The 15571-nt window shown below is 54.7% G+C and overlaps 2 protein-coding genes across 2 annotated transcripts; one reads left to right on the top strand and one right to left on the bottom strand.

The window, feature by feature from the left end:
- Positions 1-1604: 1604 nt before the first annotated feature.
- On the bottom strand, positions 1605-2006 carry BESB_067010 (MORN repeat-containing protein; the record flags this gene model as incomplete). The annotated part of the gene is made up of 1 exon (XM_029365094.1): positions 1605-2006. The coding sequence occupies one exon, from the start codon at positions 2004-2006 to the stop codon at positions 1605-1607; it is 402 nt and encodes a 133-aa protein (XP_029218677.1).
- Positions 2007-4620: 2614 nt separating this feature from the next.
- Positions 4621-14802, top strand: BESB_067000 (uncharacterized protein; the record flags this gene model as incomplete). Its single annotated transcript, XM_029365093.1, has 15 exons — positions 4621-4870; positions 5265-5426; positions 5980-6132; positions 7024-7192; positions 7622-7845; positions 8458-8531; positions 8682-9824; positions 9961-10208; positions 10305-10359; positions 10992-11064; positions 11603-11697; positions 12414-12629; positions 13166-13312; positions 14043-14202; positions 14714-14802. 15 exons carry the CDS (start codon positions 4621-4623, stop codon positions 14800-14802), a joined length of 3258 nt encoding a protein of 1085 aa, XP_029218676.1.
- Between the last annotated feature and the right edge of the window lie 769 nt (positions 14803-15571).

Genomic DNA, 15571 nt, shown 5'->3' with positions numbered 1-15571 from the left:
CATACCCCATATACGGCACGAAGCCGGGGAAGCCTATGCCGTAGCCATAGATTCCGCTAAACCCAAACGCCTGGTTGCGACGCGGGGAGATTCCCTCTGGAATAGAGAGGCTGCCACCATCACCTTCATCGCGTCCTTCTCTCTCGGCATCACTGTCGTTCTTCATGGGGTGGCCACTATCTGGGCGCTGACCCTCCGCGGGGGCGAGGAAAGCCTCTTGATCATTGAGAGACGCTGGTGTAGCAGTAGACTGAGTTCCGGTAGATAGAGCACAGCGTGACTCTTCTGCTGTTTTATCACGCGGGCCATCAACGCTGACACTGCTTAGCACGTCGCTTGACCGGCACACCATTACTAGAGTGAACATAACACAGGTGACCCAAACCTTTTGTTGGAGTGCCATCGTGGTGATGTGGTCGTTCTAAGATGCTGACAAGGTTTCTCCAGATGCCGAACGAAAGGCGAATACTTCTGCCAAACGAGTGATCGGTGACAAACAAAGCTCCAAGACAACGGAAAGCACGAAACTGACAACGCCTCTCCAGTCAAAGAAGCGCTTCGAAAGAAAGGCCACTACTGACAGTCAGTATTAATGAAGAGGGAACGCAGGCCAAAGCAAATTATACTCCCACCATGAGTGTCTTACGGTGCCATACGACACGTCATGATAAACACCTGAACAATAGATACAACTACACGCTCTTGAGCGCCGCATACAGATATTACGCTTGTCTGCCTGGGTCGGGCTGACCTCTTCGGTCACGAGCGCAAGATCTCCCAAAACTCGCTCGCTCTCCCACATGCTACTACGCGTCCCCGGAAGTCCCGCGAACGGGCGCCGCCGCCACCTCTCCCTCACTTTCCACCTGACATGGCGCTCGCTCAGATTGAAGGAGCCCCGGGCGCATGGACCAAAAGCATGGTGCAGTGCCACACCGAGTTCTTGTCCAGCGGAAAACGGCACAATGTGCATATGAGGCTCTTGGATAGATGAAGTGGTGGATTCAGACAGCGCTGCGCCACACTTTCGATTCATTCTTTCGAAAAGTTCGGCAGCTCATCCCTGTTGCCCTCACCAGCCTTGTCGTTCATCGAGTGGAAGGCAGCGTTTCCCTGCTCCTGTTCAGGCTTTTGTACAAACTCAGGACACTGGCCATCGAGACCCTTCCTACACTGATGCACGATCCACGATATCTCTGCCGGCTGTGGTTCTCCGACAACCTGTGCTCCGTCAAATGTGTGGATTCGCCGTGACGTCCGCTCAAAAAACCCATCACCTGCAGTATGCAGCAGAACATAACAGATTACTGGGTTCTTGTCTATTGCCGCATGCGCTCGAATGCGGCGCATCCGACCATAAACCACATATAAAACATACCAGAGGCACGGACACAACTGCACAACAGAGAGAATTCGAATCTAGTCGCTTTGCGTAATTCGCTGAAGTAAATACGAAGATGGCTTCGAGACACCTGCGGTGTCGTATTCGATCTCTCCGCTCGGAGCAAGTACCGCTAATCATGCGTGTTCCTCGTCTGACACCCACCGTTAGCTGCAAAGAGGAGCCTATGAGACTCACGTGCACCTTTAAAAAAAACGATACTCTACGCTTTTTTGTGCATGACAGTTCGCAACGAAGCTGAGCGGCGAGACTGTCGATTGTTGGCTTCGCGAGTTCTCCATACCATCTCCATGTAGGAGCTTGTGCAGGCAAACAAGTACGACTGAGGTGTTTCCTCACCTGTGTTGTATGTCCCGTAGGGGATGCTTTCGGCTTTTCCATTGTTTGTCTGAAGCGCTATTCCTTGAGGACGAAAGCCTCCGAGAGTCTCAGCGTAAAACCGGCGGTCTTCCGGAGTGATGTAGTCCCAGTCGTACACTTTGTATTCTAGGTTATCACTGAAGAAGTACTGACCGTTAGTACCCTTTCCTCTTACCCAAGTGGCCCTGTATCGCCCACCGTTCGGATAGATGAGCTCGCCTACGTTAAAGAACCACAGCAACATGCGCAGTCTTTCCAACTTGACTCACCGTTCAAGGTCATTATCGCAAGGCATTTTTCAGATTCTAACTAGGGACTAGGAACTGACTGTACGTAGCGTGTAACTGACGTAGTGAGACAGCGGTGGGACAACACTGCCCCCTGGCCGACTATTGAGTGGCAGAACCTATAGTTTTACGAAGGACACAGGCGTGCCTAGAAAAGACCCCTCACGGACCCACCCACACTGAAGCGCATCCAGTCAGCAGCTCAGCAGCTTTTGTCATGAAACGAAGACGGTTGTGCAAAAGGGGGGGCCTGCATGAACCTGCTTCCAAACCATGACACCGCAGTAAACCACGACAGGTCAGATGCCATGAGCCTCACAGCCTTGGGGCTACCAGTTTACATGCCCCTACCTAGTACATTGGGGGAGCAGAGCACATACAGCGACCAATATCTGCTTTGTGCACAAGTTTTCGCGTTGCTATGCTGATCCGAACGGATGCGTCAAACGCTAGTACAGGAGAGAGCAAGATAGGTTCGACGCTGACATCCCCACACTCAGACAAGGTCCTTCACACCTTCTCCGTGGAAGTCGCCTTTATGAAACTCCCCTGCGTACAAAACGCCACTAGCAAACCGGTACGTCCCGCGACCTTCGGACCAGCCGTTCCGTGATTCCCCGTTGAAGGAGGAGCCAGTCCAATCGTTACGGCGCTCCATATTCTACTATTGTTCTGGCGCGCCGCAGCAACTGCGGGAGAGAAGAAACTACAACCTCTGGTGGCAAACCAGGAGTTACTTTGTGTGCTGCAGAATCCAGAGAAAAGAGCATCTGTCACCCGATTTTCTGCCTGGAAGGACGAATTGATGCGTCAGACAACCGGCGTTCGCAGAAAAAAAACGCCAGCTTTTTCACGTTGGAGTTGCGACTGCGATGAAGCACCTGGATTGTTTACGACCCCGTTTGTGCGATCTACATCTTCGTGATACACAAATATCACAGTGGGCTACCGTGTGGGCTCACTGTTGATCGGATCAAGTAATGAGACGCTCAGTTTGTGGCTAAATTGATTCTGTCTGTTCTGTCTGTTTCCCGTGCATGCATGGCCGCGCACGCCGCTGAGGAAGCTGCTTACCGGCATGCTGCCTCTATTTATAACTTCGACTTCGTCGCAGACGACTTTGTGATCTTTCATTCCTCACCATGCTACTACACGCAAACGAGTAAATTAATCACGAACGATGCGTTGCCAGCGATTCTACCGAATGGGTGTTTTTTCCAGTCACATGCATGGGCGCCTTAATTAAGGGGGTGCTGAACAAGCATACTTGGTGGTTCGCACCTCAGCAGCCCACCTTTGTAATGGATTTAGGACAGTTCTTGAAGCACGTCTTTTGAAGGCTTCAAAACCCTTCTACAAGCTTATTGATAACGATGAGCTACGCTGTCTCAGTGGTCGCCCACGTCAGAGCACCCCAAGTGAATGCTGGCATCTGTTTCGCTGTCCTATGGCCACGCCTTTGCAAGCATCGGCGCGATAGTCTGTGCCTGTTTCTCAAGGCGTAGATGCATACCACTGCAAATCTGAGTGACGAACTGGAGTCACCCGTACGCCGGACCGTGAAGCAACAGATACAGGAAACGGCGGCGACCAGTATCTACAGATCTTCTTGGGGAGGGGCGTTCGTATATGTGCTGATGTGATGTTCGACTCCAGTTGGTGCAACCGACTGAGTTCATCACCTCAGACATCCTCGGGGCCTGATCGCCGCGCTGAAGCGGGGAAACTATCTTGAAAGTATTCTTCACACCCCTCCTCTGCCTGGTTGACATTATCCGTCGATCTGTGCCTAACTGGGAGATAAACGACAGATGCCCAGTGCGTTCTAGGCGAGATGGGGAGGCACCACCACGATGACTCCTATTATTACACGGAGAGAAAAGGGGGCCATTCTTCCAGGCGACACGCCTGTCGTTATCCCTCTGGAGAGCTTGAAAGGAAGAGTTGGGACAGTAAACATAGAGGAGGTGACTATGATGACGAATTCAGAGGGGGCTCTTCGAGGAAGAGGGGCAATAAAAAACGTCGCGATAATTCTCGAGAGGACTACGGTAGCGATGGTGATACGCAACGGCACCGATCAAAGAAGAAGAGGAGGAAAACGCGCGATGTGAACATGGACACAGACGGTAAGTAGGAGGCAAGGAGCCTGCCTCCAAGCGCTTAGCGTTACTGAAGAGTAGCAGAGCTGACTGACTGCAAAAGTGAAACTTCATTAAAATACATACGCGGGATCTTCCGTCACTATTTCACAGCCGTTCTCTGCCACAGACTCAGTCATTCTCTAAGGAAACGCGAGTGGCGGCAGCCATCACGTCACACACATACGGGTGCTTCTCTCGGCGAGAGGCTTGATCAAAGAGAGAAGTACCTTTCGAGAAGTCAAAATAATCCAAATGCTTGGATACCACATTCGCGTGGAGGAAAACTCCCTCAGCCAACCGCTTTCCGTTTCGCTGTCACGCAGAGGCATCAGCGAAGGTACAGCTCTTCCTCCAGCAGCCGACTCTCGACGCGAGCCCAGCAACTCTTTTCCTCGTTACGATTCACAACCAAGATACATTTTGTGACATGTGCGTGGTTACGATAGTAACTGAGAAGAGGCCTAGAGGAGATACAGGCGACGCTAAAAACACAGTACACAAGGAACCGGCGACTCCGACCGACCTGTGCGCAGGCTCTTGTCTTGGCTGCTTTTACTCAGAGGACATTCTGCCGGGCCCCATAAAGAAGAGGCGCTGCACCGACATCCTCTTCCTCCTGATCTTCATAGCCGGAATAGCAGCTTCAGTATTTATCACCATCGTCGCGTTTCACAAAGGTGCGATTTCTGCTTCGTGTCTCACGGGGCACCCACTAAGCAGCACACACATTTCCTTATCGTAGCCCGTTTCTCCAGAGGCGTGCGCGGGGCCATCGACAATGCGCTGAGCTTCCAGTTGGCGGTAGCGGAGGCACGCAGCAGTGAAAGCACTTCCCTGCTTCGCCGTAAACCTTTCTACACTGCGCTTTCATCCAACCCGTCGACTGCCTGTTAACCCTTCCGAGGGCCGGGCACAAGATCTGCAAAGTTCATCTCTGAGCTATGAGATTCGGGCGCACTCTAGTTCTTTTTCTTAGGAAACTGTAACGCAGCGGGGATCCTGCTCCGTAATACTAGCCGATAAAACTCTGTGCCGCGCGCCGAGACTTCTGGCACATGCCCCATTCCGCAGGGGATCCTGCGCGGCTGCTGACGGGGCGGGACTTTGACGGAGCTTTCTGCGGGATGAGCGACTTCAAGACGCCCAAGCACCCGATGGTCGGGTATACACTCAACATCAACCGGGTGCTCGGCTCGACGAGCTCCAGCGAGTTTATGGACATGCCTTACTCAGGTGCGCGTGAGTAGCTGAACGAACTCCACCCACGCCCTCGCGGATGATTTTAAACCTGGTCACGAGCGACAGAGAGAGAGACAGGCAGCAGCCAAATACGCAGGCGCAGTGGGGGCCGGCGATTTGGTGCCGTTCGAAGCACATGGACATACACCTCGTAGAGTGCCCACACAGAAAGCGCAGAGGGGGAGGCTCCTATAGGTGTATGTGCGCTCTCGAGAAACGACTGAACGGCTGAGTCGCTTCACCGCGGCTACGTCTTCTTAGTGTATGTCTCGAACGATGAGCATCAACTGAATCGACGCACACAGTTTATATATATATATAATATATATAATATATATATATACACATATATATAATATATATAATATATATAATATATATAATATATATAATATATATAATATATATATATACATATATATATATATATATATCTGCACATACGCACATATCTGTCTCTATGGGCACCGTCAGGTGGCGGTTCGGCGTGTCCCACGTTTGGCGTTCTAAAACAAAAAACACCTTCGGTTGGAGCTTGGGTTTTCAGAGCTCCGGAAGATGACGATATTCAGTAACCCGAAAGAGATCATGGCCTATATGCAGCCAATCTGTGTCACGTCCTGCTTCACGGACCAAGACATCGCATCGCTCTCTGCGGGGAAGCCGCAAAGGACTCTCAAATTCGCGTACAAAGGCAAGCGTAAGCTTCCACGAAATTTGCGTGAGATCTGCTCGAAATGCGCCAGTTGGGGGGGAACTTTATCCCTGGGGCACTGAGCGAGTCAGCGATGCGTTTGCTTTCTCCCTATACAAAACAACCAGTGTCTCAGAACCTGTCGCCCGAAGACGGGGAACGCTCCCCCCTCCCAGTTGTATGAAAATCGCCGCGCTGCCGCCGAACGTCTTCCCCAAGCTGCAGACCGCTGATTTCCAATAGAAACTGAAAAGTAGAGGCCTGTCGAGAAAGAGGGTTGCTGCAGCTTACCAGGGGACCTGTCCAACCGTTGTGTGTGTGTGGGTACGCAGAGAAGGAGCTTCCAGCAATCACGGCGGCTGACTGTCCATACGCCGACGAAATGTGTGTCCCAGCGCCCTTTCCCACCTCCAAGTGTAGGTCAGGAACCCTGGACGTTTGCAAAAGCATCCTCCTACCCGGGAGGAGAAGAGCTTTCATGCAGCACGTCTACAACTTTGACACCAACTTCCCTTCGCACGGGCGTCTAGAGGCGCGGCGACGAACACCGAAGACGGGCGCGAAACCGCGTGAAGGCGGCCGCACACGCAAAAACAGACAGCGACACTTTGAACAGGTGTTTCTGCCATCATTCGGGAGAAGAGCGCAGACATCGACCGCAACTTTCACTGACTCGCGGTGAACGGGGGAGAAGCAGACCGCGAGGCTAGCGCCTCTCCCCTTCGCAGGTCTCACCAGACAGACAGTCACGCGGTGCACGTCGGGCGTCACGAGCGATCACCACAGGAGTTTCGTTTGAGCGGCGCGTCGTCTTCGAAGCGCTTGCGGCCACGCGCGAAACGCGTCTTCGCCTGCGGCTTCGCACGTTCACTCTCGCCGGTCCGTTGCGCTCTCCAGTGCTGGGGAAATTCTGCGTCCCGGCCATTGCAGGACTCAACCACAGTTATCTCCCCTTCAGCGACTACGTGCCGGAGCGCCTGCTGCTCGGCTGGCAGCAAACTGTGGAAGACCTTCGAGTCTCGTGGCCTGCCATTGCGGTCTGCGCCCTCGTGGCCTGCGCCATGGGGTGGGTCGTGGAGCGCGACAACTGGACGGCCCTGTTATTAAACCTACGGCATATATACAGAAAACAGAGTGCCCTGCAACCTCTCTGTAAATCGCACGGCCTTTCGAGCGCGGAGACAACTGTGCAGCTTGAAGGCGACCCACCCTGCACAGAGGCCGAACTCGACAAAAACCTCAAGCCCCCTCCCGTGTTGGCTGTCCTCTGTCCTCCTCTCTCGCGAACGCTCTTCTGCCGTCTGCGCGTCTCGCATGCCCCGGTTGCCCTTTACCTCTGTTTCCAGTTCGCGCTGAATACGGTAGGGTGCGTACGTCGAGCTGCGTAGCTCGCCCGTCATCTGCCTAGAACGCTGAGAGCTTGCCGCCACCGCGAGGGCGACTTGCTGCCGATCGTGGCTCTCTGCGTTGTGCGCCCTTGTGTGCGGCCTGTCAGAATTTTGTGGCTCGTGGCGGTGCGGCTGCTGGGCGGCGCGATCGTCTACGTCGCCATTACGCTCTTTCTCGGCGCCTTCTTCACCGCGGGCGGCGTCGGCATGTGGTTCGTCTACGCGCAGGCAGTCCCCGCGGAGTCCGTCCGCCCCGGCCAGGAGCCCAACGGGACAGTCGTCGCGTCAGTGTGGATTGAGGCCACGCGCTACGCGAGCTATGTCGTCTTAGGTGAGGCCGGCACCCGTATAATTTCCAGTTCAGTCCCCTCGAAACGGCACCAAATGAAGCTCCCCGTCGCACCGCCGCCCGATGCATCCGCCACCCAGCCTCCGTCGCCCGATGCATCCGCCGCCCAGTCTCCGTCGCTCGATGCATCTCATCGCCCCTGCGCCTGAGCTGGTTGGGCGCGGCGGAGGAGGCCATGGCACGCTGCGGCCCGTGGAGAGAACGAAGTAAAAAAAGTGAAGAGAGATGTCAGCGACCACCGTTGCAAACGGAAGGCGCAAAGAACCAGCCTTCCGCGCTTCGCCCAGAAAACCGGCACACGCGCTGCAGTCGACAATCCGCGCAGCGGCTCACGAGGCACACGGACTCCGAAGGCGTAGTCTGCACTCGGAGACGCGGAGGTGGCAAAGAGCCAACTGAGCGCCCCACAGCGAAAAGCGGCTGTTGAGAGGCATGCTTACGCAACCCCCCCGGGGACTCTGAACTCCCGCGGGGCTCGTGCGCCGAGGAGTCGGAATAAAAGCTACGCCAGAGAGTCCTTGGAGGCACGACGCTGCCTCCGTTTCCGCGGCCACTTTGCACTCGTTACTCACTCTTCGCGTCTCTCCCTCGCAGGCCTCGGGAGTCTGTTTGCCATTCTCCTGGTATTTCTTTCAAAGCGGATTCATGAGGCCGTCGCTGTTTCGAAGGTAGGCGCCCCACAAGCCGTCCAGAGGCGCGCGCGAAGACCGGGCCCAGGCGAGATGTGTGACCGCGGCATGCCCTCTGGAGCGAAATGACCAGCGAAGAGTCGCAGAACGTTTGTGTTGAGTGCGCCCGCTGTGCTGGGGTTCGCGCAGGTGGCTGCGATGTTCATTTACCACAAGCCGACGGCCGTCGCAGTTCCGCTCATCACGATCGCTCTCCAGGCCGCTTATTTCTGCTTCGCCGTGTATACCGCCGCCTGTCTGGTGACCGCGGTCGACGTTTACCCCGATAGTCTGAACGCGATTCTCGGCGGATCGCAGCCCTCGCCCTCGCTGGCACACCGCGCCAACCAGTCTCTGCTCTCTCTCATGCATCCCCCTAGTCAGGGGCCTTCGCTGCTCTCGGCGCCGCCGGCTCCAGAGGCCGCTGGGCCGCCTCAGCCCAGGCCTCCAGCCTTTCTCTCTCGTGCGCCTACCGGGGAAGCCCACAGCGACTCGTCCTCTCCGCATCCGAGTCGCTTAAGATCTTCGCCACGTCTCTCTGTCGCGACCCGCAGAGCCCTGCAGCCGACTGCACAGAGCTTGGTGAGGGGGGACGCGGGGGATGCCGCACCTCGGCAACAGCGCAGACGAGCGGCGTTCGCTGGCGCGGATGCCCCTGCTGCGGGCCTGTACCGCGCCGCAGGAGGCGAGCCGATGCGCTCGCCTTCATCTGTACCCGCTAGAGCCTCGTCTGCGCCTTCTCTGCCTGAGCCTACGCATCCAGGCGCAGCTTCTGAAAGTTCTCTACAGGACGAGCCAGGACGAAACTCCAGGGCGGCAGCCGCCCTCCTCGGGTCTCTTTTCGAGACGCAGGAGAAGACCTCGGCGCGCGAGGCGCGGCTCGCGTGGCCGTCGCGACTGGAAACGTCTATGGCAGACAGAGCTCGAGCTCGGAGTAAAGCCGCTCAAGCGACCGCGGTCGCGCCTTCGTGGGACGCTGCCGCGGGCCTGGCCACGGGGGGAGAAACCGCCCGCAAGCCCAGGGGATCCGTGCCGCCTCGAGGACTGGCCCAGTCCGGAGACCTGCCGCGCCGCATTAGGAGAGGCAGCCACCCCCCGACGCCCTTTCCCGACCCAGTGCTCCTCCGGCTGCAACACGAGCTCGTAGATCGCGAGCCCTCGGTCGACGCCGAGCTCGCCGTCTTGGGCGACCTGGGTGCCTACGCGCCTCGGCACGCAGTCCCGCCCTTCAGCGAGGAAGACGAGGCGTTCGTCGAGCAGAAGACAAACCTCGACGCTGCACCAGACTTCTGGGTACGCTCTGAATGTTTCGGCAACCTGACTCGCGCGCGTATTCGCTGCCCTCCGCGCCGTGATCTCGCCGCGCTGCCGGCGCCATGCATTTGCGCTGCTGGGTGCAGTGTCTCTTTCGCGCTGTCTCCTCTCGCAGGCCAGCGCCTCGCTGCGCGACTCTTTGATGGATCCCACGAAGCCCTCCATCATGGAGGTCGCCTCGCTCTACTACTCGAGCAACGCGGCCGTGGCCGACAGCCAGGGGTGGATTATCGAAGCAACAAAGAGAGTTCAAATGAGCGAAGCAGTCATCAACCTTCTCTGGTGCGTCTGGGGACACGCTGCGGTCTTCGCGCGTTTATGGCGACCCCGATGCCCTGGAACTTCCTGTCGTAGCTTTGGCTGGTTAGTTGCAGTTGCCTTTGTACTCCACATAACTACAGGTTGCCGCGCAGGGCGCCGCGTGGATGATCAGGATCGCTGTGTGCGTGCCTTGCTTAGGTACCACATCTTTATGTTTCTGTGCGTATACTGCTTCCTCCTCGCATGCAACCAAGTAAGACCTCTGATGGAATGGAGCGCAAGTAGAGGCGACGGCTGCGAAATGAGCTACTCGAGAGAGAGCGCCGCCATCCGCCACGTAGAGGACACGACGTTCACGCACACGACGCAGCAAAAACAGCGGAATAGACATCAAAAGTAAATAAGGCAGGCTGTGCCTCTAGAAGCTCCCGTAGTCGCGACGGCAACCATGCTTAGACCTCCCACCGCAGAGCCTCCAAAGGTTCACACACAAACATAGAGATGTATGCATGTGTATATATATCTACGTAGTGTATATAACTGCATGTATATGCACGCGCACGGAGCGTAATATCCGCGGTCAGCATTCAGCAGCCCACGCGCAGGTGGAGAAAACTCGCCGCGGCGGTTTAGTAGACAGCAGCGCAAAGCGGTGTCCGCGGAGTGGCCGTTCATGCACGCTGAGATTTCGTTCATGTCGCTCGAGCTCTTGATGCGCAATCTCCTCTTAGCCGTGCCGTTGCCTGTTGAGCCTCCCTCCTCGAGCCACGCGCAACAGCGGAAGCTCTCTCGAGCTTCTCCCATGGGCGATGGTGGAGGCCACCGGATGCTCTTCATTTCCGCGCCTCTAGACACCCGCAGTTCTGTTGAATGTCTAGGCCGCAGATTGTGCTTGCCGGCGCGATCGGTCGGTGGTATTTTACACCAGAAGACAGAACCGGCAAGAAGAAGTGTCGCGGTGCGTCGCGTAGCCGCTGCGCCGTGAGGCCCTCTAGCGTCGTTTCTTTGCTGCTCTGAGAGCAAAAAATTTGCCAGGCAGGGCACTCGTGAGAGTCAGGCGAGGGGAGACCTCCGGGAGTGCATGCGGTCTGCCAAAGTTTCTGTCCTCCTCGCACGTTGCCGGAATATTTAACGCCTTGCAAAAGCTAAACTTGAGCGCCAGCCTTCGGTTCACGTCACCGCCGGTCTCGTAGCGATCTGCTGAAGAACGATGGTGAAAACTGGCCGTGAAGGTGTCTCTTACTGGAGGATACCTGAAGGCGAAATATGTGGGGGGGGGGGGGGGGGGGGGGGGGGGGGGGGGGGGGGGGGGGGGGACAGCGCCGTACCGCTGCAGATCTCAGATATACAGCGCACGCTTCGTACGGCTCCGGCGCTTGTTCCACGCGATGGAGGGAAGCTTGTTACTGCCTGAAAGCCCTTTTCGCTTCTAGGCACATTAGGCACATCCGCGCACACTCACGTTCGGAGTGTGTGGGGGGGCGTTTTCCCATCAGGCGTCGTCTGCCGGTCTCTCGGCGTCGCAGTAAAGTTTCACCTCGGCTCTTTGGCCTTCGGGTCGTTCCTCCTCGCACTTATAAAACTCATCAAGGTACGTGCGCGCGCCCCCAATGGATACACAAACAGTGGTTTGTTAGTAGTATATAGTATTATATAGAGTATTTATGTTACCGACGTGTCAATGAAATGTCAAAAACGACGAAACGTATTTGGTTGACATAACAGCATAGAGGGTAAAATACATAGCTATCTAGCCTGAATTTTGAGCTCCGAATACCCGAATGTTGATAAGAAAACATTTTGACTCGAAATGTAGTCCGTTGACAAGGCGGCGCCTCAACACTTTCAACACCCGCTTCCCTTCAACCCCCAGCTCGCCTCATGGCCTATTCAAATACAGACTGCAAATACACATGCATACATATTATATATGTATGAATAGTTTCATCCCACATGTGTGCTTTGTATACATACACGCAAACATACATACACACGTACCTACATATATGCGTATATATGTATATATATGTACGTGTGCATTTGCGTCCGCGAATGCAGTTTCCGATCGTCTTCTCAAAGGCGTCTGAGTATACGTGCGATATGCGTTTCCATGATGCTAAGAAGATGATCAACCTGCACCGAGACGGCGAGCGCATAGATATAAGCAGAAACAAGGGTACACCCCTACATGGCTTACTCGATAGTCCTGCACCTGATGCGGCTTCGTCATAGCTCTCTGGGGGCCTCCTACTGCAGTGAAGCGGGGGTTCAGTGGTCGTTTGTGTCTTTTTTGTCTCGTTATTTCAGTGTTTTCTTCGCTTCCTGAAGAAGCAGCATTATGCAATTCATGGCGGAGGTGCCACGAAGGCGTGTGCGCACTGCCTACCATGCGGACTTGGAAAGTGCTGTGCGGCGATCAGCGCATGCAACTCCGTGTGGGCTGCACTCATCGGCATTCTGGGTTACCTCGTGAAGTGCTTTGAAAGATGCATCGAGTTCCTCGACCGGCAAGCATACATTCAGGTGAGAAGCGGCTGCGAAAAAAGCCCTCGGTTTCGCTTGGAACGGCAATGAACAAAAACAGCCAAACACGCGCATGCAGCTGACGACCAACCAGCTCCGTTGCCTGACGTGCTTCAAGCTTAGTTCGTGCCCGTACGTATCATTCGATCGATCCATCTGCCCACCTATCTATGTATCTACCTATATATGTTTCTTTTTGTCTGGCTATCTGCTTCTATAAGTGTCTATCTCGCTTTATATATATATCTGTACCTATGTATGAGTATGTATTTACGTAAGTAACATCTGCCGACTTTTCTAATTGTCTGCGTATATCTCTGTCTCTCGCTGCGTGAAGTCGCGCATGTGTGCACATTTAGGGCGGCATGCGCACTGGCTGAGCAAAATATAAGAGAGCACAGATGTGTCGCAACTGACCTTACCCTGCGGCGGCAGCGTCGCAGGTAGGGCCTGTATCGAAACCCCCCCTGAAAGTCGGTTGTGGAGAGCCTCGCACCTCCTCCGGCTGCTCGCTCGACTCTTTTTTATCTTCGCAGATTGCGTTGACGGGGAAGAACTTTTGCCGCTCTGCGAGACTCGCCTTCAAAAACTTTTCGCAGAACCCCGTGCGCATCGGGCTCGCGCTTTTTCTTGGAAAAGCGCTGTGCTTTCTGGGGACAATGGTGGTCGCTGCAGCGTCGACAGTAAGGGAGAGCCGCTGCTCGGCTCGCAGAACCTTCAATTGCGTTGCCTGGCTAGTCGCATACACGAAAAGACATGTCAGAGACCCACTCTGCAGCTCGAGGCGTCCTGTACACAGGAGGGTCGCACAAAGCTACAGGCTCATACACAACCACGCACCCATTCCTCCATGGGTAAATAAGCATATCTACCAGTATAGCTGAATATATATATGTGTTGTTACACGTATCTGCGCGTAGGTGCCTCTCCTGTTTCGCCGTCCACGATCTAGGCTCGTGCATCTCGCAACGTGCTATGCTTCGCTGGCCGCCTCTGAGCACAAAATAGTCAGTTGGGCGCCTCGCAGCGCGTGTAACTGCTACCAGCGTAAACATAGAGTATATACTACAAGCTGGAATAGTGGTTTAGATCTTGAAGGTGTTTATTTACCGGATTCAAGTTCTATTGTGCTTTTCATGACCATCATGTCACGGTAATCATGTCTGCTTGGAAGCTGGAAGACGGAATCGTCATTAAGCGCCAGATAGTCCTGGACACTGAATCCATGAGCGTGAACATTGGATGCCACCATGGTCATAGTTATATAGTTCTACATTTCAACCTATTTCTAGCTGCACCAGGAGCAGGGTTGTGCAGTGTCAGGGGCCGCGGAGGTATCGGCATGTTGCAGGCAAGCCGGCGCTCCGTCTGCTGCTTCTGTCTGTCGGGGTTGCTGTGTGCGCTGGGCGACAGGCCGTCGCCTTCTTCATCACGAAGCTTGCCTACGGCGAGCACCTCTCCTCGTTGACGTACACGACTTTCTGCTGCGGAGTTTGCAATTTGGCCGTCGCGTGGATCTTCCAAGAAGTCTACCGCATGGCCATTTCCACTACGATTCACTGCTACATCGCCGGTGAGAGCCTCGAACCCTGAAACCGTTTGGCGGGGGGTCTACGGTGGGGAAACCCGGACTGACTTTTGCTCGAGAGAGATTCGTTTCCGTCACGAAATGGCATACAGAGGACGCAGTCCTCGCGAACACCCCGATATAGACATACATACAAATTCCGTTTCCCTCAGAAAGCAGAAATATGTATAGCTTTATCTATATATCTATATCTATCTGTCTACAGAGGTATATTTTCTTGTGCAAATGCATGGGTGTAAGCAGATGCGAACACGAACAGCGACAACGGCTTACATATGTATATATACACAAAGATATGCGTCTATCAATGAGTTGAAAGCTGAGCCGCCTACGTATCGGCAGTACAGTAAACCGCCCGAGCGGTGAACGGAAGCTTGCTGAAAAACGAAATCTCACTCAGACAAAGTGACCCGGAGATCATATTGAATTACGCCTTCCTCCTCCATGGCGGTAAGTAGTCCTCGCGAGTTCGCCGCTGTTGCGTGCCTCCCTGCAGACCTCCACCTGAGCTCTAAAACTGGGCAGCCGCCTGTCTTCACGCCGGAGCCCCTGCGCAATTTCTTGCATCGCGGCGAAGACGACTGACGCCACAAAATCACGCCTCGCATGCGCCTCGCTTCACCTGCCGTTTGACACACACTTCCGCGTGAGTCGCGTGTTGCCTCTGATCTCTGACTCGATGCGTGTGCTTCTGCTCTTCGTTTTCTGGATATACTGACTTGACTCCTGCCTCTTTTGAGAAGCTGTCCAGGAGCAGCGTCAACGTAAAAGCCTTTCTCAAGTCGTTTCTCGTGTCTTTCCACTCTGTTCTGTCGAGGATCGGGGCGCTCTTGCATTTAACTTTGAGAAACAGCCTTTTTTTCTGCGAGAAAAAACAATTTGAACGAAGCGCTTGCAAGGCCTTATATGTGCATCTGTGGCACGCAGTGCTGCCGGGGGGGGGGGGGGGGGGGGGGGGGATATAGCGGCAGGCCTTTGCGCGAACAGAAAAAATAACGTACTCGGACAACTAGCGGCTTACGTCCGCCTTGCTGGAGGGACTCTAAGACTAACGATACTCTTAAATTTTTCAGAGCCACCAATGAATTCAGACGCGCTTGCGCTCTAACATGGACACGGAAACAAAGGAAATGATGCACCCCCCCGTCGCCCACACACACGTATCGGCTGTTGTCCGCTTCAACCCGACACGATGACTGCAACGTAGACATTTTGTGTGTCTATCTCTATCCATGTATCCATCTAACTCTACATGCATTTCTGCAAATGAGTATAAACATTCACATATATTCATGTGGCGACGCTACCCACCGGTACACGTGCACTGTAGATGTGCAGATACAGTAGTGTATTA

Source organism: Besnoitia besnoiti, chromosome VI (genome assembly GCF_002563875.1).
Source record: "Besnoitia besnoiti strain Bb-Ger1 chromosome VI, whole genome shotgun sequence".
Lineage (NCBI taxonomy): Eukaryota > Apicomplexa > Conoidasida > Eucoccidiorida > Sarcocystidae > Besnoitia > Besnoitia besnoiti.
Note: the sequence above shows the minus strand (reverse complement) of the source record. Positions and strands in the feature narration are given on the sequence as shown.